This window comes from Podarcis melisellensis, assembly GCF_964234715.1.
Source record: "Podarcis melisellensis genome assembly, chromosome: 1".
Taxonomy (NCBI): domain Eukaryota; kingdom Metazoa; phylum Chordata; class Lepidosauria; order Squamata; family Lacertidae; genus Podarcis; species Podarcis melisellensis.
The window spans coordinates 114,683,266-114,710,819 of record NC_138528.1 but is presented as its reverse complement, the minus strand read 5'-3'; the positions used below and the strand labels follow the sequence as shown (position 1 = coordinate 114,710,819).

The 27,554-nt window shown below is 44.6% G+C and overlaps 1 protein-coding gene across 1 annotated transcript; it reads right to left on the bottom strand.

The window, feature by feature from the left end:
- Nucleotides 1-1,892: 1,892 nt before the first annotated feature.
- CHRNA1 (cholinergic receptor nicotinic alpha 1 subunit) lies at nt 1,893-19,803 on the bottom strand. Its single transcript, XM_081890658.1, has 9 exons — nt 19,654-19,803; nt 17,692-17,837; nt 16,284-16,328; nt 15,400-15,509; nt 13,617-13,812; nt 10,479-10,716; nt 8,728-8,951; nt 4,024-4,263; nt 1,893-2,696 (listed from the first exon to the last, which is right to left on the bottom strand). Exons 1-9 carry the CDS (start codon nt 19,694-19,696, stop codon nt 2,565-2,567), a joined length of 1,374 nt encoding a protein of 457 aa, XP_081746784.1. The 5' UTR covers nt 19,697-19,803; the 3' UTR covers nt 1,893-2,564.
- Between the last annotated feature and the right edge of the window lie 7,751 nt (nt 19,804-27,554).

The following is a 27,554-nucleotide window of genomic DNA, read 5'->3' as shown; positions in this document are numbered from 1 at the left end:
TTTAAAAAAGGGAAAATTGACAACTATGATATATAGACTGAAGGCATGAACCACATTTCCCTTCCCCGTGAAGACGAAGAAGTCATTTTGGTTCTGACAAGTTTTCCCAGCTAGATAAATGGATCTTTAACACAAATGTCCACTTGCTAGGGTTTTAGTCTTGTTTAGAATGCAGGAGCGAAACTGGGCTATATTCCACCCAGGTCAAAGACCCAGTTTTGCGCACATGCACACACATACACACTCATGCCCATTTGTGTACACACACAGAGGCCAGGAGTCTCAATGGCGCTCCTCTGGAGGCTTCACCCGGGGCAAAAAAACACAACATGGCTAGCCCCACCCTCCCAATAGCTACGGCACTATAAAATGAATATTGTGGTGGGGTTGGGGTTGTGTGTGAGATCAGCTAGGCTAAAAGATAGTTTCTAGCCTGAGGTCACCCAGCTGAGAACCCTGGTCTTCCAGGTTCTAGGCCCAAACTCTAACCACTAGGCCACACTGGCTCTTTGTGATCACCATGGGGATACATTGTCTATGAAGGCAGTAGAAGCGTGTGAATTCCAACCTATAGCTAAACAGCTTTCTTTCTTTGTCAATTAGTTCAAAACCTTTTTCTGGAATAGGAGTTGGCTAACTTTCCATCATGCCACTGACTTTACTGCTCCCATTGTAACCCTGCCCATTATAGAAAGTCTGTGTTAAAGGGTATACCTGCAGAAATACTGTATTTCCACCACAGGAGGGAGCCTGTGACTCACAAATTCGGCTGCAACCGGCATTTGTTTGAAGCGGGGGAGGGGGCGAAGATTTTTGGGGTTGGGTAAAAATTAAAATCTGAAACATTTAAATTCTTATTTTATACAGTGCCCTAAACTGGGTGCTTGCATGCTCTCAGCACACATTCTCCAAAAATCTTGTGAGAACAACCAATAGTCAGATGAGCAAGTCCCATAGAATTCAATGGTGCTTACTTCTGAATAGACCCACGTAGGATTGCACAGGATATAACAGTTTTTCCCGTTTGTCTTTAGGGCATGCATGTGAAATTGCTACATTTAGAATTGCAGTCAATTGGCCTGCTTATCTCATATCTGAGCATGTGTACAGGAGACATCTAAGTACTCCTTTGCCCACCAGCTTTATCCCTGACTGTGAGAATAATGCTAAGAGGATCAAGTGAATTGTGAGTATTGCTGGCAACTGAAAAAATAAATCCCAAAGCAGAACTGAGATTGGGGCGGTGGTTCTTAAAAAAGAAAGAAAGAAAAGAAAATGAAGTATATCACAGAAGCACATTTAATAAAAAGTAAGTGCTGGGACGCGGGTGGCGCTGTGGGTAAAACCTCAGTGCCTAGGACTTGCCAATCGTATGGTCGGCGGTTCGAATCCCCGTGGCGGGGTGAGCTCCCGTCTTACGGTCCCAGCTCCTGCCCACCTAGCAGTTTGAAAGCACCCCTAAGTGCAAGTAGATAAATAGGTACCGCTTTATAGCGGGAAGGAAAACAGTGTTTCCGTGTGCTGCGCTGGTGCCGGCTCGCCAGAGCAGCTTCGTCACGCTAGCCACATGACCTGGAAGTGTCTCCGGACAGCGCTGGCCCCCGGCCTCTTAAGTGAGATGGGTGCACAACCCTAGAGTCAGACACGACTGGCCCGTACAGGCAGGGGTACCTTTACCTTTAAGTGCTCAGAAGGGGCTTCTGAATATTTCTGAGTAAACATGGTTTTGATAGGCCTGCAAGCAAGAACCACAGCTGAGGAAAGAGAGTAGAAAACAGCTTGGTAGATGTCAGTCAGTGACTATTTTCTTTTCTTCTGCATGGGCCACTTTCAGCAGTGTGTGGGAGATTCAGATCACGGATGTGCTCAGCCAAGGTTCTCTGACGGAGTCATTTGGAACATATCTATTTATTCAAAAAAGCAGTAAGGAATGGGAAGTGAGAAAATTGTGGGTTGATGACTTGATGAAGACATGACTGCCAATGGGTTGAAGACATGGCTCGGGATGGTGTTCAGTTTTTGCATCCTAGATTGCCAGTGATTAAGGACGACCAATAGGCAATGAGATGAACCATTGGTCTACAGCACCAAAGCTGTTTTTCTTAAATACCCAGAACAGACCGATGTCCTAGGCTCATTGACCTGGTGATTTGAACAATAAGAGGTTCTGACCCAGTGCTTTAGCAAGTTGGTTAGGTGCGACGAAAGCCATGCCGGTTGACATTAAAGATGCCAGTCAATCAAAACCTTTTAGCAGAATCACACTTTCTGGAGCCCGAAATTGCCAGTTCGAAAGAGGTTATCCCTCCATTTAGCCCCGTTTAGGCAGAGACAGATTAACAACACATTAAAGATATAGGCTTGGATCTTAAGATAAACAAAGTTAAGGAAGTTTCTGGAAGGAAAGCTTACTGGCTGCAGCTCCCAACCTTCAAGCTTCTTTGAAAGGTTTGCTTTGCTGAGGGGATGGAGGAGAGGGAGATGGAAGACTTTCCTTCCATGAACTTTCTTAAGTGAGCACATATTCAGATCTAAATCAAGCTATCCCACTTGGTTTCCGCTTTTCAGCCTTGCTGCTGTAACTCGATGAGGCGACCGGCAAAGACAGCCAGTGTTCCAATGATGCAAACTAACATGAAGATGCCAAGCAGAAGGTGATCCACTACCATGGCAACAAACTTCCATTCTTCAGCAGCCTGAGGATGGGGAAAATAAAAAAAAGACAAGAGGCAGTTAGAATGATCTTGGGCCTAGTCATTGTTTGCACTAGGGAGTTGGCACTTTTGAGCATTTATGCTTCTCTGTCTTGGAGGGAAAAATATGTTATTCTGTATGTTCTCCATTGCAGGAACAAACTTCAGTATGTAATGCATTCTAGTCAAAAACATGTCCTTGCATCATTGTGAGAATGACCTGAAACAGAGGAGTTTGACTATCAAAAAAGCATGTGTGTGATTTGGTGCCATTTTAGTGCATATTACAGAGTATATGCTGCCCCCTGGCCGGAGCTTGATGCACCGTGAATTATTTCGATGAGTCATTTTGTCAGGCCTTGGGTCACAAGAGGGAGCCAAATACCATAAAGCAGCATTTGTCCAAATTGTGGGCTGAGTGGAAAAGGAGAAGAAACAACAAAAGAGACTCGTGGCAGCTTAGTTTGAGACAAACTGGCTTGTGATGGCATCTGCTTTCATGCCACAGGATTGATTCCTTCTTCCTTTTCGAACAACAGATTAATACCGCTCCTGTTAGGGAGCCAGATATGTGAGAGAGGTTTCCGGCATCAAGGAACAGCGTTTTGGCTCCGTATCAGAAGCTGGTGTGTGTCATCATGGAGGCTATTCTGAGCCCAAGGACTCTGAGGACAAGGGTCCTCGGAGAATCCCCTTTGGCAGGCCTGAGCCTTGGCTTGCGCCTTGTCAGAGATCAAGAGACCTTGCCTCACAACAATAGCCAGGAGATTAATAATGATATCCCTTAAACCAGGGCTAGGAAAACTGTGGATTTGCCAGATGTTGTTGAACTCCACCTCCCAGCCACCCCGGCCAGCTCTCCACCTCAGCATCAAACTGTTGCTTGCCTGAATACAGTCTAGATTTCAATAGCACAGGTTCACTCATTTAAAACAGATTAAATGATAAATCTGGACTATTTTAAAAGGATGCCCTCACAAAACCAAAGTAGCAGGAAGCATGCACTGATTTAGGATTTCATCTTTAATCTTGAAACCACTCTTACTTGCGCACATGCTTTTTCTTCCCCTTTGCACTTAGGAAGCACTTAGGTTTTAGAAAAAAACCTCACATGCTGTTGATAACTCTTAGTTATCATTCTTTAACAGGTGTGTTAGAGATATTACAGGAGAAATGGGGAAGCTGTGGCCGGCCAGATGTTGTTGGACTACGACTCCCATCATCCCTTTATCATTGGCCAAGCTGACAGGGGCTGATGGGAGTTGAAGTCTTACAACGTCTAGCAGTCCAAAGATTCCCATCTGCTAAAACAGAAGGAAAAGGTCCTTACATTGTTGGATTCCTGGTCTGACTTCATTGTTTCAGCAATGTATTTGATGCCCTCAATAGCACTTTTCACATCTGGGTTTTTGGTGAGCGACGACTGGAAATTGACAGCAGCCGGACTTTGCTTCCCAGAGATTTCAGAAATATCAATGTCTTCAGTAAAAATCCTTTTCTCCTGCTTGTTTCTGGAAGGCCGCTTCATGGTTGAGAAGAACATGACGTTCGGAATCGTCTCGATAAAAATCTGAAAGAAGTTAATATTTGTTTTACAGTCAGTGTCTTTTTTTTTTTTTAATAATAAAAAAAACCAGAATGAAAACAAGGGGCAAATATCTTCTCCATCTTGGCCTCTGAATAAAAAGGTTTCCTTTCTGAGATTTGGGCTTTCTTCTGCTTGTGATGCCTGAGGCCCCAGGAAGCTGTCTGAGTTTTTCAGGTGAACAGATCTTTTAAGACTCATTTAAGTGAAACCACATACAGATGGATACTAACTCCATGTAATGCACCGTTATCAAATCAGCATGTGAAGCTGGAACTCTGCTGGCTTGATCAGTTTAGGATCCAGATGTTGTCTTTATTATTATCTTATCCGTATTGGGTGGGCCTCCACTGGCCCCCAAAGGACTTTCCTTCTTCACTCCTTCCCCTAGCCCTGCCGAGGCCTCCCCAAAAAGCACAGGCTGTTGCTGGATGCGGGAGTCAGTAGAAACTATGCACAACCAGATTGCCTTCGACTCACACTAGTGTGCCCACCTCCCCTTTATTCATTTGTGAGCAGTGATGCTACCAGGACAGGACTATGAGGCAGAAGTCACCTATTCAGCAAAACAGAGGTATAGCTTAGTTGGTTAGAACATGGTGCTGATAACAAGAAGGTTACAGGTTTGATCCCTGTAATAGACAGGGGGTTGGAATAGATGATCGTCAGGGTCCCTTCCAACTCTATGATTCTATAAAAACAAGGAGGCCCCAAAATTCACCAGGCCAGGCTTACTACATTTTAAAGTATGTCAAATAATACACATTCCCCCTCTAAAGACCCTGTAGGGCCATTAAGTCCAGACTAGGCTAAATTTCTGTCCATGGAGTTTTCCCTGCTCCAGGTGGATCACATTTAGTCAAAACTCTCCACTATGTCTGTCTTGGGTGGCCCTGCACATCATAGCTCATAGCTTCTAAAAGATACCTGCTTATTGGGAGAAAAGTGATGAGAAACCTAGACAGTATCTTAAAAAGCAGAGACATCACCTTGCCGACAAAGGTCCATATAGTTAAAGCTATGGTTTTCCCAGTAGTGATGTATGGAAGTGAGAGCTGGACCATAAAGAAGGCTGATCGCCGAAGAATTGATGCTTTTGAATTATGGTGCTGGAGGAGACTCTTGAGAGTCCCATGGACTGCAAGAAGGAAATCAGCTCTGAGTGCTCACTGGAAGGACAGATCCTGAAGCTGAGACTCCAATACTTTGGCCACCTCATGGGAAGAGAATACTCTCTGGAAAAGACCATGATGATGGGAAAGATGGAGGGCACAAGGAGAAGGGGGCGACAGAGGACGAGATGGTTGGACAGTGTTCTCGAAGCTACAAACATGAGTCTGACCAAACTGCGGGAGGCAGTGGAAGACAGGAGTGCCTGGCGTGCTCTGGTCCATGGAGTCACGAAGAGTTGGACACGACTAAAAGACTAAACAACAACAACCTCAGGTTAAGAACTTAATTCGTTCCAGAGGTCCATTCTTAAGCTGAAACTGTTCTTAACCTGAGGTACCACTTTAGCTAATGGGGCCTCCCGCTGCCGCCGCGCGATTTCTGTTCTCATCCTGAAGCAAAGTTCTTAACCCGAGGTACTGTTTCTGGGTTAGCAGAGTCTGTAACCTGACGCATCTGTAACCTGAAGCGTCTGTAACCCAAGGTACCACTGTATATCGATGCTTTTGAATTATGGTGCTGGAGGAGACTCTTGAGAGTCCCATGGACTGCAAGAAGATCAAACCTCTCCATTCTTAAGGAAATCAGCCCTGAGTGCTCACTGGAAGGACAGATCGTGAAGCTGAGGCTCCAATACTTTGGCCACCTCATGAGAAGAGAAGACTCCCTGGAAAAGACCCTGATGTTGGGAAAGATGGAGGGCACAAGGAGAAGGGGGCGACAGAGGACGAGATGGTTGGATAATGTCTTCGAAGCTACAAACATGAGTCTGACCAAACTGTGGGAGGCAGTGGAAGACAGAAGTGCCTGGCGTGCTCTGGTCTATGGGGTCACGAAGAGTCGGACATGACTAAACAACTAAACAACAACAAGGCTAAATTTACCTAACTGCACTAGTGAATTCCAGAAGAAAACGAAGTCTGAAATGTGGGGGAACGACTGGTTAAGTATTGCAGTCCATAAAGAAATATCAGTGTTTCTGTCAGCTTGCCTGTTTCTTTTCCTTCTTTTGGAAAACCTTCCCCAAAATCTTTAAGTTATAATGCATAAATAGGCAATGTTGTCATGCTCTAAATTAGTGGTTTTTTTTGTCCCAGTCTGCTCCCTACTTTAATGGAACGCACCCACTACTAGTATTATGGGAAAGAAAGAGAATTCTCTCTCTCTGTTCTTTCTGTAAAGCATACATAATTTAATTGGCACCCAGTAAGCCAGTGTTTCCCAACCTTTTTTGAGCAAAGGCACACTTGTTTGATGAAAAAAATCTCGAGGCACACCACCATTACAGCCCCGTGATGTCAGCGCGCAGCGTCACGCCGGGAGGGATGCACGAAAGTGTAACTTTCAATTTTTCCCCCCTCCCCCTTGCCGGGGAACCTCCAAGCTTTGGGGGGGGGGGAGGCAGCAAAGTGAGGGACTGAGGGACTCCTCCAACGACAAGGGTTGGGGAAGAAGAGAAAGGGCTATTCCGCTCCAGTCACGGGAGGGGAATATGTACTGGCCCAACTGGTGTGCGGTCTTCGGAAAGCGGGGTGCGGGAAGGAAGCCTAGGCTCGGGGTCCACCGACCTCGGCGGAGAAAGGCAACAACCAGAGCCGATTACGAGCCGGCGCGTGCGTGCAGCGGCTGGCCTCAAGCTCGGGAAGCTGCGCGCGGCGATGTTGACGCGGGGCGCACGAGAGCTTGGGGGCGGGGCGGGAGAGAGAGAGAAAGAGTTGGCAGCACCAGGCGCTGTTACTTATTGCACTGCGGACGCTGCCAGCAACTGCGGTGGTTGTGCGGCGGCCGCCGCCGCAGAACGTCCTTGTCAGTCAGCTGAGCTGCCTGGCGGCGTAGGGAGCCGAGGGGCGGGGCTTCCTTTCTGAAGGAGCTGAGGGTGGGGGTCCTCCGGCGCCTTCGGTGAAACGGCGCCAGCCCAGAGCGCTTCTAGGAGGCTGCCTTTGTGCGTGACGTAAAGCCCTCTTTCCCTCCCTCCAGCCCCGTGTCACATGTGGAAAAGGGGGCTGGATCCAGTGACGCAACTCGGAAAACTGTTAGGGAAGCCAGAGCAGGAAAGTGAGTGGGAGGCGGCGGCGGCGCTTTAACCCACGTTTCCTTTTTGAAAGAGAAACCAGTGTTTCCCAACCTTTTTTGGACTCGCTCGCGGCACACCAGGCAACATTTCGCGGCACACTAGTGTGCCGCGGAACACCGGTTGGGAAACACTGCAGTAAGCTACTTATAGATCACCTGTCATACCAACCTTAAAGAGGTCATTTGCTGGCTCTTTCCATTGAAAGAGTGAGAGAGGATCTCTTCTCTCTTTCGCCTACCCTTTGCTCCTTAGTTGAGTTTAGCAGCTGTTTTTCAATTATAAAGACAAGTTTAGAATATCTATCTGATCCATTTTGCACCCTATCCTCCTCATATTGAAAACTGAAATTAAACTGGTACCTTGGAGACATAAGACAGGGCCATGGGTGAATTAGGATTTGAACCCAGATCCAACACTTTTTGGGGGACGTGGGTGGTGCTGTGGGTTAAACCACAGAGCCTAGGACTTGCCGATCAGAAGGTCAGCGGTATGAATCCCCACGACGGGGTGAGCTCCCGTTGCTTGGTCCCTGCTCCTGCCAACCTAGCAGTTCAAAAGCATGTCAAAGTGCAAGTAGATAAATAGGTACCACTCTGGCAAGAAGGTAAACAGCATTTCCGTGCGCTGCTTTGGTTTGCCAGAAGCGGCTTAGTCATGCTGGCCACATGACCCGGAAGCTGTACGCCGGCTCCCTCGGCCAAGAAAGTGAGATGAGCGCCGCAACCCCAGAGTCAGCCACAACTGGACCTAATGGTCAGGGGTCCCTTTACCTTTTACCAACACTTTGTCAATCTTTATCCTATAAAGCAGGGGTGGCCCTTCAAATGTTGTTGGAGTACAACTCCTATCATCCATGACCATACTGGCTAGGGGCTGATGGGAGTTGGAGACTGGAGGGTCTCAGGTTCTCCCCATTTTTGCTATAATAAATGCCACCAGGTCCGAGGCAGCAAGCCCAGCCCAGCCTTTTCTCTTAACCCTGTGTTCTGTTCTGATCTTTGCAACTGTTCCAGGGGACAAGTTTCTGACTATAGCTTAGGATTGCTAAACGTCTGGAATTTTCAGGACATAACCAGTATTCAGTCCCCTTAAGCACCGTCCGGGCGAAAATCACTGAAATGTCCGGAAAAAACCCCATAGATATGGCAGCCCATGTTCAAATTTTCACTTTTGAAATATGGCAACGCAACTATAGCTCATCTCACCTTCCTCACCCACTGCGGCATAGTGTGAGTACTTGGAGATCGGTGGTGGGTATTGATCACAATGACAGTGATGATGATGGAAGCTATGACGAAGACCATGGTGAACAGCATGTATTTGCCAATCAAGGGCACTGCGCTAGAAGTAGAAGGAATCAGCTCCACAATGACCAGAAGAAACACCGTCAAAGAGAGCAGGACAGAAATGCTCAGAGTCATCTTCTCCCCTGTGACAAAGAGTAAACAAAGAACGTGATTTTTAAAAATAATATTTTTTTTAAAAAAAATTCTTAAACATATTAAACACTCAAACTCATTTTTTAGTATTACTTTATTTATAATTTTCAATTTATACATTTCAGTAATTTTATAATCATTTTAACTTTTCAAAACTTGACTCCTTCCCCCCTCTTTCTGCAGTTCCCTAAATTTATTTTTTTAATATTTTCAGCATATCCAAATGTAACTTAATTTGCTCATTTATTCATCTACTTTAAATATACACTCTTAAAAAAGCCTGCAGGTTATTACAATAATCCTGCGTATGTCCTTATCTGTTTATACTCAAACTCATTCATAAGAAAATACAAAAACACAACTGGATAGGAAAAAGAAAGAGAGAAAATAATAGCGAAAGAATAACGAAAAAAGACCCTTCATCACATTTATGTTGTGAATATCATATCGTTTACCCACACACAGCGAGGCAGATTCCCCCAGCTCTCATCTGGGTGCTTACTTACCCAGGCAGAGGGCCTTCTCAGTAGTGGCGCCCGCCCTGTGGAACGCCCTCCCATCAGATGTCAAGGAGATAAACAACTACAGTGGTACCTCTGGTTACGAACTTAATTCGTTCTGGAGGTCCATTCTCATCCTGAAACTGATCTTAACATGAGGTGCCATTAGCGAAAGCGTGCCTCCTGCTGTGCTTCCACTCTCAACCTGGGGCAAAGTTCACATCCGGGAGCAACTACCGGTACCTCCGGGTTGACACAGCTCATAACGAGACGCATGCATAACCATAAGAGTTCGTATCCAGAGGTACTACTGTTTTATCATGTTTTTAATATTTTGTTGGGAGCCACCCAGAGTGGCTGGGGAAACCCAGTCAGGTGGTCAGGGTATAAATAAAAAAATGATTATTATTATTATTATTATATTATTATTATTATTATTATTATTATTATTATTATTATTATTATTATTATTATTATTATTATTTTCCTCCCAGTCTCCCACCCTGAGAGATCCTTTCTACCCTGCCTTTTTTGCAGGGACCTCCCACCTCCAACTGTCCCCTTCCTATGTGTGCCCTCCTATATAAATATAGGATTTGAATCAGATGGGATAAGAGGCAGAGAGAGGCTTTCGCAATGGCTGATAACAGATAAAACTACTTCTCCAACGCGGAAGCCAAATTAAGGGACAAGTTACCATGTACGGTAATTTCCTAAGCCGCCATCAAAACAGATGAATAATCCAGGTAGGCCAGAAGAGGGCAGGTTGTTCCCCCTGGCTGTGAGTCACAGTACAGTGGTACCTGGGTTAAGAACTTCCATCGTTCTGGAGGTCCATTCTTAACCGGAAACCGTTCTTAACCTGAGGTACCACTTTAGCTAATGGGGCCTCCCGCTGCCGCCGCGCGATTTCTGTTCTCATCCTGAAGCAAAGTTCTTAACCCGAGGTACTATTTCTGGGTTAGCATCTGTAACCTGAAGCGTCTGTAACCCAAGGTACCACTGTATCCCACATACCTGAATCTGTAGGCAGGTAAAACACTAATCCGGTTAGGAAAGAGAAGAGGAGGCACGGGATGATGACATTGACGATGAAGTAGAGAGGCAACCGCTGCAACACAAAGTGATAGGTGATGTCCAGGTAAGGTGTGGTAGGGCAGCAGGCGTAGGTAACCCAGTGCTTCCAGCCTCGGTAATCTTTCATGACCCATTCTCCGCTGGGCATGAAGTTACTCAGATCTGGGCGGTCACTTTCCTGAGAGGAGAATGAATGCCATTAACATAATATCTAAGGCCCGATGCTCCTTTACATTCAGGAAACATTCAGTTCCATTTAAATACTGTAAAACCAATATCTCCTTTTGTTGTCAGGATAAAATAAATGCTTAGCCTGTTTTTCTGAGGGGGCGAGAAGTTACAGGAACCCAAGGTTTGGTTTCGTTTGCAAGGGTTATAGCATTTTTGCAATATGGTTATTTATTTGCAAATGTATAGGCCAGCATGACTAAGCTGCTTCTGGCAAACCAGAGTAGTGCACGGAAACACCATTTACCTTCCCGCTGCAGTGGTACCTATTTATCTACTTGCACTTTGACATGCTTTCAAACTGCTAGGTTGGCAGGAGCAGGGACCGAGCAATGGGAGCTCACCCCGTCGTGGGGATTCGAACCGCCGACCTTCTGATCGGCAAGTCCTAGACTCTGTGGTTTAACCCACAGCGCCACCCGCGTCCCTATTTGTGTATATACTGGCCATAGGTGCCAACTCCCTGGGACTCTGGCTGTCCAAGCACCCACAGAATTCCTCATGAAGGGGCTACGTAAAAGTAAAGGTAAAGGGACCCCTGACCATTAGGTCCAGTTGTGACCAACTCTGGGGTTGCGGAACTCATCTTGCTTTATTGGCTGAGGGAGCCGACGTACAGCTTCCGGGTCATGTGGCCAGCATGACTAAGCCACTTCTGGAGAACCAGAGCAGCGCATGGAAATGCCGTTTACCTTCCCGCTGGAGCGGTACCTATTTATCTACTTGCACTTCGTGCTTTTGAACTGCTGAGTTGGCAGGAGCAGGGATCGAGCAACGGGAGCTCACCCCGTCACTGCTTCCACATCCAATCTCCAGAAAGACAGTCCCTTAAAAGGTTTCCAAACTCTGCTCTTTGTGCCTTGGTCTAAAATGGCACTTCATACAATCTAAGCACATTGCTTCCCCACATAATCTTGGGGTCCGTAGTGTACTCCTCATGGCGCTCCCAGCACCCTTAACAAACTACAATCCCCAAGCTTCTCTGCGGAAGCCATGCACTTTGAACACATGGTGTATATAGCAGCTGGGAAAGAGGAACATCTGCCCTTCCCAAAATCTTTCAGTTATTTCCTACCCATTAAGCAAACTTAAGAAAAATGGAGAGACAGTTAGTTCCCATGGAAACACATCTCCAGGCTATTCACACTCTTTTGCCACATCTGTGGGCCGGCCAGGTATTTCCTCAGAGCAACCCACATGGTAGCCCCGCTGACAGAAACTGCATAAGAAACTGATAACAATATGTACCGTATTTTTTGCTCTGTAAGACTCACTTTTTCCCGTCTAAAAAGTAAGGGGAAATGTGTGTGCGTCTTATGGAGTGAATGCAGGCTGCGCAGCGATCCCTCTTGCTGTTCTGGCTTCTGAGATTCAGAATATTTTTTTTCTTGTTTTCCTCCTCCAAAAACTAGGTGCGTCTTGTGGTCTGGTGCGTCTTATAGAGCGAAAAATACCCTAAATTCCCCCTATGCACAGTGTTTAAAAGAACACTTGAAAAATAAAGATCTATTTGCTCCCCCCAAAAATTTCCCTACCTAAATAAACTCCACACACGTAACAATATATCATGCAAATACTGTATATGAAGGTGTGTGTGTAAGGGGGGGGTGCTACCCCTCCCCAGCAAAAAAGAAAAGAAGAAAGTAAATAAATATTTAAAAGGTTAGAACTTTTCACAAGTAGCAAAGATGAATAAAAGCAGCTTGGCACAGATATCCAATGAGGTTTCGAAAGAGCTTTGTGTCTCATTCTATGACTCTAACTAGGCCTTAGGATTCTTGAATTGAAGCCCCCAACCCTCAATACAACAAAATGGCTGGAAGTGCAACAGCAGGGAACAGTCAGTTTGCAACCTAATGCCACAAACTGGCAGGGCAACGGGGAGGAGGAAAAGGAGAAACAGGATTGCAGTGAAGGGTGTAGCCGGGACTGGGACACACCGGGGCAAGTTGGGGTTGGGAAGAAGAGGTTGGCGTAGGAAGGGCTCATGGGGTGAAGGAAGATGAGGGTGAAGGAACCAGAGCAGCAGGAACCATCACCAGAGCCAGAGGGGCCTAGGGAGCAGTGGTGCTCCAGGAGACTGAGGCAGACAAAGGCCCACAGCCCATCTCCCTAGCTGGCCAGGTGGGGCTCGCTAGCTCTGGCAGGAGGGGTGTGATTCCTCCCTTGGAGCAGGTGAGGGTCACCTGCCTCATCAGGCCCAGGTGCTGCAATCAGCCTGCAAAGTTCAACAGGGAAGCAGAGTTGAGGGCTGTGTCTCCTCAACTGCCCATGTTGATGGGCCTCAGCTTGGATGCTCTGGGATCTCTGAGGGAATTTGGACACGGGGATTGTCCCTTGACCGGAGACTTGCCGCCAGGTGAGCCACAGGTTTGGGGCACCAAAAGGTTAATTCTGTTAGTATTGAAGTCATTTAGCTAAGAGAGGTATGGGGTGGAGGTGTTTGCTTAGCAACCAGGGAGAGTGGCATGACGGTTTGCTGAGGTAACACATGTGGAGTTCTGAGGGAGGGCTCCTCTGTATGCTTAGTTCGGCGTCTCTGTGCCATATACAAGGCAGACAAAAACTCCCTGTCCTTTTCTCCCCAGATTATGTGCTGCTTTTGTTCAGTGTTATCAGGATTTCTTTTCTCTCTGGGCTCTGTCTTCATTATTTAAGCGGCTTTGCCAATGAAGACAAATGACTTTTGACACCGAGGGAAGCTTCAAAAGCCCTTCAAGCACAGGACTGTCCTCCAAAGTAGGAACACAGAGGAACTCTTTTCCAGCATAAGGGCCCCATTCCTCAATACCAAAACACAAAGGGCCTTTGGACCCTGGTCCTTGTCTCATATGCCCAGATGTTACCTACCGGAAAGATGGCGACCATTGTGCCATCGTATGTCCATGTTCCCAACTTCATACTACAGTTCTGCTCATCAAATGGAAAGTGGGTGACTATAATTTCACAGTAGCTTTTGAAAATGGCTGGAGGAGTCCAAGTGATGTGACCTGTATAGTCTAAGAGTACTTTGGTATCCTGGACGATAGCAAAATCTCCATCTGCACTGTAAAAGGAAAGAGATGAATACCAGTGCTGTGAATCCTATTCATTTTTACTAGCAAATGAGACACAGCAGCTACCAACAACTTTCAGAAGGCTGAGGGTTAATTTAACAGTGGAGTTCTATACAGTGGTACCTCAGGTTACATACGCTTCAGGTTACATACTCCGCTCACCCAGAAATAGTGCTTCAGGTTAAAAACTTTGCTTCAGGTTGAGAACAGAAATCGTGCGGCGGCAGCAGCAGGAGGCCCCATTAGCTAAAGTGGTGCTTCAGGTTAAGAACAGTTTCAGGTTAAGTATGGACCTCCGGAATGAAGTAAGTACTTAACCCGAGGTACCACTGTACAGACATAATATGCAGTTTTCAGTGTTGAACGTGGGCTAACCCGGTCACACCAACCAAATGCAAAACTACTACTCCATATTGTGTTTCTTGTTTGATCTGAAATACAGCAAATGTCTTGCATCTGCTTGAAAACATGTTGGGGGGGGGGGACAGAAGTCGGAGACAGGAACTTCCTGTCTGCCCTTTCCAGTTCTTTGGCAATTTTTTTTCATAGCACATAGGGTTTATATTTCACTTTTTCTTCCCAAATGATGCCCAAAGCTGCAACAGCCAACATAAGAGCAAATCAACCCCCACCAGCAAAACAAAACTATCAGAATATTCAGTACAACAAAGCAAGTCAAATTGACACTCATGTCAAAACAATAAATCCATTCATCTGATAAAAATTTATTCAACTCCAATTGTCCACCATTTGGCCTTCGTGCGCCCATCTGATGTGCCCATACTAAGCTTAATTTGTACAGTGATGGGTCTCATCTCAGGGAGATGATCGTGGCCACTGATGAGTAAACCTGAATATTCTTCTACCTCTGTGACCCAAATTTCATCATCCTCACATGCAGTTGGAACCTAAGTCATCCCTCAAATGTGCCTGGATGACAGCTTCTGCACTTCCTGACCATTGAATATGCTGGCTGGGACTGATGGTGCCTTGAATCCGAAAACCTTTGGAAAGTCATAAGTTCCTTAGCTTTGCCCTAGTGTTCCTCTTGCAGATCCTTATCTGCCAGCCCGTAAGTGCCCATGACAGCCATGGGTAGCATCAGGAATTATGCAAAACAAAGCAGTTCTTAAAGGTAAAGGGACCCCTGACCATTACGTCCAGTTGTGACCGACTCTGGGGTTGTGGCACTCATCTCGCTTTATTGGCCAAGGGAGCCGGCGTACAGCTTCCGGGTCATGTGGCCAGCAGGACTAAGCCGCTTCTGGTGAACCGGAGCAGTGCACAGAAACACCGTTTACCTTCCCGCTGGAGCAGTACCTATTTATCTACCTGCACTTTGACATGCTTTTGAACTGCTAGGTTGGCAGGAGCAGGGACTGAGCAATGGGAGCTCAGCCCGTTGCAGTGATTGGCAAGCCCTAGGCTCTGTGGTTTAGACCACTTGGCTAAAGTTAGCTGGAGCTACTGGGGGGAAATGCTCTCATCGCAATTACGTAGTCACATACAGCACCTGGACTCATTTGCAGCCTTGCTATGTGACTGCTGAACAATTAACATGAAAGAACCTTACTTACTTGTTGTACAAAACCAAGTCTGGACGCCAGAGATCGCTTGAGGCGACGCGAATTTGTTTCACACCACCATAATCTTCTGGCTTCCATTTCAGGTTTACATCTTTCCATTGCTAGAAAATGAATTTAAGAGAGTTTAAAAACAAACAAACACCCCAACAACTCTTTCCTCTAGTGTGGAATGTAAGCCTAAAATAGAGCACTTATTTTATGGGGTGAAAAAATTCTGCAACTTATTTTGCCCTGTGTTCATGGTAACTGGAATAATTACTTGAAACTAACATGGCCATTTCCTTTTTGAGAGCAAATATCTGTATGTACCCATTATCAGCAATTCTCTGGCCACATTCACCATACATTTAAGGTGCTATGATACCACTTTAACTAGTCATGTCTTCTCTCAAAGAATTTTGGGAGCTGTTGTTTGTTAAAGGTGCTGAGAGTTTTTAAAAGATGCCTACCCCACCGAGCTAGAATTCCCAGAGTGCTGTAACAATAAATCCTTCTTCACAGGGAACTCTGGGAACTGCAGGGAGTTCTGTGAGGGAAATGTGTGTGTCTCTTAACAACACTCTCAGCACTCCTGAACTACAGCTCCCAGAATTATTTGGGGGCAGTCATGACTGGTTAATGTGGCGTCATAGTGCCTTAAATGCATGGTGTGAAAGTGGTGGCCTCTATAGTTAAAATCAGTGCAGTTCTGAAAGGTTAAGTTTGCCATCTTGATTCAAAATGGCATCCAATTTCATCCCAAAATAGATGAAAACCTGTCCCCATCGTGCAAAATTGGCTTAAGACGTCTTATGAGGTGTCCAAATGCATAGTGAACAAACAGACAAGCTCGTTAAATGTGCAGTAGATTAATGAAAAGGGTGACAAAGAATTACCTGTTTTAGACGCACGTTGGTTGCTACAATCTGATTCACTTCATCCTTAAGAGAGCAAAACACTAAGATTAAGGGGAGAGATCTTAGCAGGCAAAATGTACAGTAAGACTTACTGGTAAATAGCTATCTGCTACTATTTCTGACTTTTCCACCCTATTCCTTTCTTCCCACTATCAAAATGTAGATTGTAAATGCCTGCTTTGTTTTAGTCTGCATACATGTCGTACTCTTAAATCATGCTACTTTCCCTGAAGAATTCCGGGAGCTGTTTGTAAAGGGTGCTTGGAAGTGTAGCTCTGTGACGGAAAAACTACAGTTCCCAGAATTATTTCCGCGAAGCCATGTGCTTTAAATGTGCTTTCATTGTACACTGATGGCACTGTATAAGGGCACTTTATTGTGGATTCAATGCTGCAGAAATACCCTACAGGAATGTTAAATTTGTTTTTTTTTAATTTGCATTTTATTTATTTGTTAACATTCTTATATTACATCAGTAAACGTTGTCATATTACATTACAGGACTCACTATAATATAATTTCCAACATGTATACAAAAATTATATACAAATTTTATATACCTCGAAAGAAAATGAAACAAAAAAAGAAAAGAAAGAAAGAACAAAGAGAAAAAACAAAAACAATTTCCTCCCAAAATCATATACATACCAACACACTAGACTTCCTGTCTTTCCCGTTGTATATTCCTTTTTTACAAATGAATGTACTCTTATTATTGTATATTTCTTTACATATTATCTAATACTGTACATTCCTATATCAATATGTGCTCTTAGTTTTATTTCTCAACTCGGTCTCACTCCAACGTCAAACAAATGCTAGCATAGATAGTGAACCTTTACTGTATTTTTGAACATATGTTTTATATCTATCCCACTTTCCCATAAATTCTTGTTTTGAATTGCCTCTCAGGGTATTTGTTAACTGCGCCATTTTAGCAAATTCTTGTAGCTTGTTGGGGGGTTATATTTTGATGAGGATAATGTTGAGCAGACATCATGGAAAGCTTTCAATGGTTAGCCAAGTTGTCTGTCAGTTAGACCTGCACACATTTCCACTTGATAACTTTGGGACAACTTTATTGGACAAAATCCAAAGTTACTTGAACTTAATTCTCATTGAAATCAATTGAACAGGCTAGGTATTATTTAAGTCACATTGATATCAAAGGGACTAAGTTCAACTGATTTAGCCCAGATCCAACCCTACATCAAAACACACATACACACAATCTCCTGCCTAGTTAAAGGGGTGCACCATTTTAGTTGGTTAAACTGTTTATAACCGACTAATCAATTAAACATTACACCCTTCAAATAATTAAAACTGCTGCTTATTACTACTACAACTAACAATAATAATGGAATAATTGAAATTTGTACTATACCACATTGATCAACTGGATAAGCTGTAGTCCAACAGTAACGTTAACACTTTCACGGTGGTTGCTTACTGGACGAATAACTTTGTTATAATGCTCGAATAAATCGGCAACCAGACGAGTTTCATGATCAGAACCCAGGACCAGAACAACTGCAGGACAATATAGAGCAAGACTTGTTAATTTGGTGTTGCAAAATTACTATTATTTCATCCTATTCCTGTAAAAGAGTCAAGAAAAGCATTAATGGGTCCAGAAAGTCTGATAAAAGTTGGGCAAATCTGCTGGCAAAGCCTGGGTTTACCTTCTTTTGTGACAGAAATTGCTGGCTAAATGACTAATAGATGCATTGTGAATAGCTAGGAAAAAGCTGGAAACTTCTGTACTGTTGTGTTCTAAATGGGAACATACCTTTTGCCATAAAGTAAACCTGCATTCTGAGATAGCTTTGAAGTAGGGAGACTGAGAAAACTGCAGAAGGAGGGGTGAGCTGAATTTTGAGGCTTTCTATCTGGGGACGTAGAGATGCCATTCTCTGGAGAAATAGATGTTCAGTGTTAAAGTTTTTAAGCTTCCTCCTCCATCTATGCCCAATTCACATCTTATCTGACTATATAATAAAATTGTAAGGTGTCGTCGCTCTGTTTTTATTGTCTGTTTTCCAAGGTTCCAAAGGCAGGTTGCTCTGTGAAAACAGTGTGCTAATGGCAGGGGGGTGCAGAAGTGAGCAAGGGCAGGTTAATACAACAGGTGTAGTCTTCTGGTGGCAGGCCAGAGGGAAAGTGAAGGAATTGGGGAGGGGCAAGTGAAGGGGGCATTTGAAGAAATAAGAGGGAAGGAGGCGTGTGTGACAGTTTTAGGCTGTTAGTGATGTTGGAGGGAGAAAGTTGAAGAGGAGGAGGACTTGAAGAGGGGACAGGTTGTGGGGCTGGAGTTAAAGGGGCCATTTGCAGTGATGTGGAGGAGCAAGAGGATACACTGGGAGGAAAGAAGGGGAATGATGGTCAGAGGAAGGTTGTGTCTGTGGTATTTGGTTTAAGAAGGCTTAAAGAAGTAAATCCAACTTCTTAAACCACTGTTTTGCTTTTTTGTTTGGTTTGCTTTACAAATGTTGTGGAAAGTCGATGATTAGAAGGAGATGGTGCTATGGTCGTATAAAGACACAGCTCAATCTTATGCATGTTTACTCCATGACAAATCCTATCGAATTTAGTGAGGATTACTCACAGTTAAGTGTGCATTGGGCAGAAGCTGCAGTTTACCACAAGACCTTTGGTGGAACGTCTACATCTTTTTTTGAATGAACTAGAATCCCGAGGAGTTTGACCATTCATAAGTTGTTCGTGCTATTTAAAAAGGGACATGGAGGATCCTATTTATGACTACAAATGCTGCTCTTAAAGAATGCGGATGTCTGTATCTCAGAAAACAAACCATCTCCTATTTCTTCTGCAGACCGGAAAGGTCTAACATTTCAGAGGGTACGTTTAAGACCCATTAACAGTCTTTTGGCAACACATGGAGCTGTCAATCAGTTCTGCTTCCATATCAAACTTCTGTTCAAATAGAGGAAAAACATTCACCATATTATATTATACTTTAAACTTTACCATATTTATTTCATGTCCCCACATACATTTTAAAAACATCATATTTATTCTTCTTTTTGTTATTTATTATTTAGTGTTTTTTTGTTTTGTTTTTTTCCACTGAAGCTTATTGTTAGTTTTACCCCTCATATTTCATTCTTTTCTGGTTGCAGTTTGGGGTTGGGGAAAAGATCTCCAACATATATATAAAACTGTGTTCAGCTAAAGCTCATCATAAAGCTATAGGAAGAATCTTATCTTTGTAAACACATGCTCTCTCCATCTATAACACACACACACACACACACACACACACACACACTCATTGCAACGAGGCAGAAGCCACACCAAAATTATACTGCTGGTTGAAATGATTTACCTGGTCCAAGGAGCAGGAAAATTGGTAGACCGCAGACGTCCATCCCTTTCCCTCTTGTATATAAACACTGGGACTTCCAGAGAGTTCAAGATCTGTTACTGAGTAAAGCTTCGCCGCTTCCAACTAGGGCGTTTAGGAAATGTGACCACGGAGTTATTGTTTCATGGCACCTGCTTATGGAGATGGCAGCTGGAAGCTGGCAGAACTGTTTGGAAATGGGAACAGGGTCTATTTTTGCCGAGCGCAAGTCCCCATAGCTCACAGTCAGGATTCTTTTTGTCTAAGTTACACATTCCATTGTCATGTGTGTGTGTATAGCAACTAGCAACCCAGGTTGAAAACCATTTGTTCCAATCCATGGAAGAAAATGAGGCGCATTCTAAAGAAACTAGACTTTGTGTCAGATTGAGACCCCGAGGCCAGCTTATACCTATTATATTTCCATAGGTTCGGAGCTAGTACATTTTCTCCCCCAGTCAATACAACATTCATCATCAGAAGCAGAACAATCACTGGCCTTTTTGGCTAAGTTCAAGGGTAGAAGCAGAGCAATCAGTTTCTTTCTCTGCAATTTGCTCCAACCCTGCTGCTAAGGTGGAGTTGGCCAAATGGGTTGCTTTTGAGAGCTTCTGTTACATAAGCTTTCTAGCACTGATTAGTTTCCCACTAAAAAAACAAGAGGAAAGTTGTGATAGCACAAACGCTCAGTGCACTAAAGGCTTTTTCTTATTACAGTTATATCTAGAGGTTTTGCTCTTTTGCTTTCAAAAAGACATTCAGAGTGTTTTTCACCTAGCTCAGGAATTAAGCTGTTTAGGAGATTCTTTTCTTCACTGTGTTCTTCCCAGCTTAATGAACCAAAGAAAAGCCTACCGTAATTTATTTCCCTCCATCATAGACACAGACAGATATGACTACTCAAGGTCCATATGGTTTAGCATCTTTGACTAGTGGCAACTCAAACAGGTATCCTCTGGAAGCTCACAAACAAGTACTACTCTTTGTTGTTTAGTCATTTAGTCGTGTCCGACTCTTCGTGACCCCATGGACCAGAGCACGCCAGGCACTTCTGTCTTCCACTGCCTCCCGCAGTTTGGTCAAACTCATGCTGGTAGCTTCGAGAACACTGTCCAACCATCTCGTCCTCTGTCATCCCCTTCTCCTTGTGCCCTCTATCTTTCCCAACATCAGGGTCTTTGCCAGGGAGTCTTCTCTTCTCATGAGGTGGCCAAAGTATTGGAGCCTCAGCTTCAGGATCTGTCCTTCTAGTGAGCACTCAGGGCTGATTTCCTTCAGAATGGATAGGTTTGATCTTCTTGCAGTACATGGGACTCTCAGGAGTCTCCTCCAGCACCATAATTCAAAAGCATCAATTCTTCAGCAATCAGCCTTCTTTATGGTCCAGCTCTCACTTCCATACTACTGCAGTACTACTAATCTACCCTACTCGTTTATTCCCACTATCTACTAATGTGAGTTATGGCACCTTTAATTATGGAAGTTCTTAACTATCATGGCTAACAGCAGCTAAACATCTTTTTGGGAAGGAAATTAAGGATAAGACCCAATCTACTGAATGTCCTTTCGAATGAGCCATTTCTATACGTTGGCCCCCACAGATGTTGTTGGACTACAACTTCCACCATCTCTCATGACTTAGGTTGGCGGGTGTTGGAATCTGGCAGTATCTGGAGGGCTACAGGTACTATCCCCCCCATCCCTTCTATGCTGGAAATTGATCATAGAGAACCAGCTCCAAGACTGGGCACTTCAGAGGGTGTAACTGGTGGTGACAGCAGCCCCAGGATATTGTGTGTGGATGCTGGTCATGTGACCAGCATCCTAACTGCTTGGGCTGCAGTTGATTCATGAGTTAGATTACTTGTTAAAAAGATCATCTGAAAAGGAGCCACATTAACTAGGGACCTTATTTTTAAAAGTTTATTTTTAAACCATGCCAATGATAGGCCACATGTTCAAAGGGGCCTCCTCCCTGCACATGAACGATAATGGCTAAACACCACCACTTATAATTATAATTTATTATTTAAACCCCACCCATCTGGCTGGGTTTCCCCAGCCACTCTGGGCAGCTCCCAACAGAATATTAAAAACATGATAAAACATCAAACATTAAAAACTTCCCTAAACAGGGCTGCCTTCAGATGTCTTCTTAAGGTCAGATAGTTGTTGACATCCTTGACATCTGATGGGAGGGCGTTCCACAGAGTGCCACTACCAAGAAGACCCTCTGCCTGGTTTTCTGCAACCTCACATATCGCAGTGAGGGAATTGCTAGAAGGCCCTTGGCGCTGGATCTCAGTGTCCAGGCTGAACGATGGGGGTGGAGACGCTCCTTCAGATATACTGGGCTGAGGCCGTTTAGGGCTTTAAAGGTCAGCACCAACACTTTGAATTGTGCTCGTAAATGTACTGGGGTAGAAACTAGGGTAGAAAACAAGTTCCCCATTTCTTTCATGATCCGGACCTCATAAGAATCTCGAGGGCAGAGTGATTCCTCCTTCAGACAAACTACTGTTTTCTCAGCCATTATGGCCAACCCATTTAAAGCACTCTTATGCCACCTTAGCAGTTACGGATCCTTCCTTCCCCCAAAGAATCCTGGGAACTGTGGTTTTTCAAGGGTGTTGTGAGCTGTTAAGAGACCCCTCCCAAAGCTACAATTCCCTTTCACAGACTACAGTTCTCAGGATTCTTTGGGGGAACCCACAACTGTTTAAAGTGATATGACACTGCTTTAAATGTATAATGCGGATGGGGACCAAGTTTTGGGTGGTCTGTTGAGTTAGGAGCCTGGAGATGGGTGGGTTGTGTGCAGCTGCCCCATGTGTTAAGCTACTGACCTGCATGTCCCATGGGGCAGTTGTACACAATTCCAGGCTCATGTCCCAGCAACATCCCCTGCCCCTAACAGCCATAACATGACTTTCTCCAAAATCGTTAGGGACCAAACTCTATTTTTTAAAAAAAACACTTCCCTGCCCAGATGAGCTCCTTTACTCCATCTCTGTTGCAAATAACCCCAAGACAAAATCTGAATATTTGAGAATCAGATGCCATTTCCAAATCGGCTCCAACCACTGTCCGAAGTAAGCCAACACGAAATGGATACATTTCAAAATGCTTCGAACGATAAACAGGGAATGAATCAGTCTTGGGTTTGTTTGAAAGAGGAAAGCATTCTGAATAGGTAGACAGATCGCGAAAAGAAAACCCACCGCCCATTTCACCATGATTCCGAGAGCAACATTTGACCAGTTCTGCATAGCGTGAGAAAATGCCACACAGCTCTCTAATTATTAGGAGTTTGCAGTGCATTAATCTACAATTACATCGCCCTGAACAGTAACTCAGACGGATTTTATCATGCTTGACGTCCCTCATTTATAGTCATGATTTGTTGTACCGGGGGTGGGGGGGGGTAAGGGGTGGGAGAGGGAGGGCGGTGTTTAGCTGAGTGCTTTGCTTGTTATAGAAATGCACAGGGATTGTAGAGCTTGGCAGAGTGGACTTTTACCTACTCATTAGCTAATTGTAAAAGAGGGGGAGGTGTGCAAGGGCCCAGCGCACGGAAGTCAGAATAATGCAGCCCAGCTCCCACTCCTGCCTCTCCCCACAGAACTGTTTGCCAGCGAGCTCGGCTCTCAATGCTGAAGGGTTCGAAAGTTCCCCGTGACTGTGGGTGGCTCTCTCTAAAGCTTGATTGACAAGGCAGCCCATGGCTCCCGTGGGTGGTTCTGAGCTCAGTGTGGAAGAGGACTAAATATTGAACCGCAAAGTTTGTTCCCTTTATATACAGGACTCACCTCCTGCTATAAAACAAAAACGAAAGTCCCCGAGGGAGGGGAAGTGCCACCTCCGAACCAAAAAGAAAGAAAGAAAAAGCCTGGTTTGATTGCTAGTTGGAGTTATGGCTAGAACAAGATAGCACACACTTTGGATAAGGATCTCTGAACAGCTGCCAGCGTTGTTGAGGAATAATCATTAATTCTGACAGCTGCTCTTAAAAGTGAGCAAGGCAGTCCCAACTGAAAGCAACAATCTGTTAAAACACGAGGTTCTTCCGCCGATAGTTTCTAATTTCTAATTGGGAGAGCATAGCTAGAAAGAAGGAATCCAATTATCCTAATTGGGCCTCATTTATAATGCACTATTTACCTTCTGGAATGCCGAAATCAACAATTCAGAAGTAAAATCAGGGGGATGTGCTTGTCTGATCTAGTGCAGTTGTAGCATTTTCAAATATATATGTGTGTGTGTGTGTGTGTAAATGTACTCCTGACCATTAGGTCCCGTCGTGACCGACTCTGGGGTTGCGGCATTCATCTCGCTTTATTGGCCGAGGGAGCCGGCGTACAGCTTCCGGGTCATGTGGCCAGCATGACTAAGCCGCTTCTGAGCAGCGCACGGAAATGGCGTTTACCTTCCCGCCAGAGCGGTACCTATTTATCTACTTACAGTTTGACGTGCTTTCGAACTGCTAAGTTGGCAGCAGCAGGGACCAAGCAGTGGGAGCTCACCCCGTTGTGGGGATTCGAACTGCCGACCTTCTGATCGGCAAGTCCTAGGCTCTGTGGTTTAACCCACAGTGCCACCCGCGTCCATGTATGTGTGTGTATATATATATATATATTCCATAAGTTTTGCAGTAACCCAGATTAAAGGTATTTGCAAGACTTAACAAGGTTCATCTTAGGTTTTCCTCAGCAAGGAATCTGTTTCTGTCTTCTAAAGAAAGGTAGTGGAAAAATCACAAGGTCACGCCTTGGCAGGACCACAGATATTTGTTGGGCCATTCCTAATGGTGATTACATGATTTAGTGCTAAACAGAAGTGGGAGAACCACACGCAAGAAAATGTCAATTTTCTTCCAGCAATCCTGCTATAGTTTATATTTTGGACTGAACCAGCTGCGTCTCTGCTGCTAATTCCCTGGCCTGGATTTGAGGGGATGGACAAGGGAATTGTGTGGCCTGTTAATAGTCTGTGACTTGAGTCAGAGCATCTGAGAAACTAACCTTCTAGAACTGCAGTGACATATTTGTATTTTTTTCTTAGTCCTGAAGGAAGGGTAACCCTCCCTTAAAAAGAAAGGCCAAGCAGAAATTGAGGATTCCAGTTTTTGTCTCAATAATGCAGATAAATTTGAACTGCATGGCATATCTGATTTTACAAATAAAGAAGGCTTTACAACCTAAGTCTATGAAAGCTGTAGGATTCTAGTGTGGCTACAGAACAATGTGGGCACATCAACTGTTATCAATTTACCCAGCCAAACAAAGGCTCTTGTATCTATTAAGCCAGGGACTCTTTTGTGTGCAGAGTCTGAGTCTCTTTCTTTAGTAGGGACAAACGTAAGGTTGTACACTTAGGCAGGAAGAACAACCTGCACACCCATAAGATGAGGGGGACACCTGGATTGCCAGTGAAAAAGCATCTAGGGGTCTTAGAAGACCACAAGTGTAACATGTCCACAGCGTGATGCAGAGTAGCCAAAAAGGTAATGCTATTCCAGGCTGCATCAACAAAAGTTGTATCCCAATCAAAGGAAGTCACAGTCCCACTCTACTCTGCCTTGGCCAGACAACACCTGGAATACTGTGTCCAGCTGTGGTTGCCACAAGGGATATTGTTAAGATGGAACGTGTGCAGAGGAGGGCAATCAAGATCATCAAGGGTCTGGAAACCAAGCCTTATGAGGAATGGTTGAAGGAGCTGGGTATGTTTAGCCCCGAAAGGAGACTGAGAGGGAGATATGGTAGCTATCTTAAAATATATTTCAAGGGCTGTCACATGGAGCGAGTTTGTTTTCTCCTGCTCTGTAGGCAGGACCCAAACCAGTGGATCCAAGTTACTAGAAAGGAGATTCCGACTAAACACTAGGAAGAACTTTCTGACACTCAAAGCTATTTGATGGTGGAAATGGCCCCCAGGGAGGCGATGGACTCTCCTTCCTTGGAGGTTTTTAAGCAGCGGTTGGATGGTCATCAGTCATGTATGTTCTAGTTGAGATTGTTGCATTGCAGGGGGTTGGATGAGATGAGCCTTGAGACCCCTTCTACCTCAACAATTCTGTGATCTACAGTATTTAAGTCCAAGAGGAACCACTGGCACTTCTGTGTGGGCAGTAGGTTCTTCATTGACTTAGCTGGCAGGGACAGCTCTGTACATATAGCCATGCTGTAAACACAGACTTGGTGAATGGAAATGAAGAATTCAGCCTTTATTCTCCTCCTGCTCATTACTTGCTCCATGGCAAAAATACCACCAGATCACATCTTGTTTGCTTCTTTCTCCTTGCCAAGGCCTAAAACAGTGGAAAGACGGCTCCCAACCCAGCCTTGTTCAGCTCTTCTTCATCATCTTCCTTGCGGTGGAGGGAGTCTGGGAGGCCCCCCAATTACAGACCTCTGACAGTAAGTAGGATCTTTTGTTCATATGGACCCAATGGCATATAAAGAACACAGACAAGGCCTGGAAGTCAGAGCGTTGCATATTGGTGTTTATGAAGTTTTGACTAGCAAGATTCACAATATTATGGCTCTATGTGTAAGGGGGGAGGGGAAGAATGAGACTCTCTAGTACAGTGGTACCTCGGGTTAAGTACTTAATTCGTTCTGGAGGTCCGTACTTAACCTGAAACTGTTCTTAACCTGAAGCACCACTTTAGCTAATGGGGCCTCCTGCTGCCGCCACACCGCCAGAGCACAATTTCTGTTCTCATCCTGAAGCAAGGTTCTTAACCTGAAGCACTATTTCTGGGTTAGCAGAGTCTGTAACCTGAAGCGTATGTAACCCGAGGTACCACTGTACCTTTCTTTGAAATTGGCCATCAAAAGATCTGCACAATTGCCTGCATAATTTGTCAAAGCTCACCAGTTTCTAGAGAATATTATATATGAAACTGTATGTAAGATAGGACAGCTATATTAAGGGACTTGCAGGAATACAGTGGTGCCTCACAAGACGAAAATAATCCGTTCCGCGAGTCTCTTCATCTAGCGGTTTTTTCGTCTTGCGAAGCAACCCTATTAGCGGCTTAGCGGCTATTAAAGGCTTAGTGGCTTAGCGGCTAAAAGGCTATTAGCAGCTTAGCGGCTTAGAAAAAGGGGGGGGGGGGAGCGAAAAAAATTGCAAGGGAAATCGCCCCTGGGGAAATTCGTCTTGCGAAGCGCATTGAAAAACGGAAAACCCTTTCATCTAGCGGGTTTTTCCTCTTGCGAGGCACCACTGTATTGATAGCACCTTATTTGCATGATTTGCTAAACCACACACACCCAAATAAATTATTTGTAACTTTAGGTCATTTCTCCCTGGTCTGAAGGGTAGAGTGCGTGGGGAAGTCACTATCCAACAATTTAAGCTATGATTTGGATTCATTAAGTTTGGATTGCTGGTTTGCATAAGTAGGCTGGCTGGCATATCATCAGCTGTACATTTAATTAGAAAAATGAACTAGGAAATGGTGGTTAAAAGCACTCCTGATAATTTATTACGTTTATTCTTTATGCCACAAGAAAACTGTTTTAGCCCCAAGGCCACACTCCACACTGGCTGTGTACGTCACACCATCAAGTTTTTTTGCTTGCCTTGAATACGTCCTTTGAACTCTTGCTCACCTGGAGGGAGGATAGAGAGGGAAACCAGCCTACTATGGGGAGGTGAAATTTGCTTTCCTTTCTCTGCCCACTTTCACTTCTGGCTGCACCAGCCACTGGCAAAAGGGAGTGAAGCCTCAGCCTGAAAATGGTTCCCCAATCCACTAACAGCCTGATCTTGTGTTGAGTTAGGCATGTTTAAGTTCAAGATTTCAATAGGCTAAAGCTTAACTCTGTTTACGAGAGAACAGGGTTGTAAAGTTCCAGTCTTGTGCATTTATT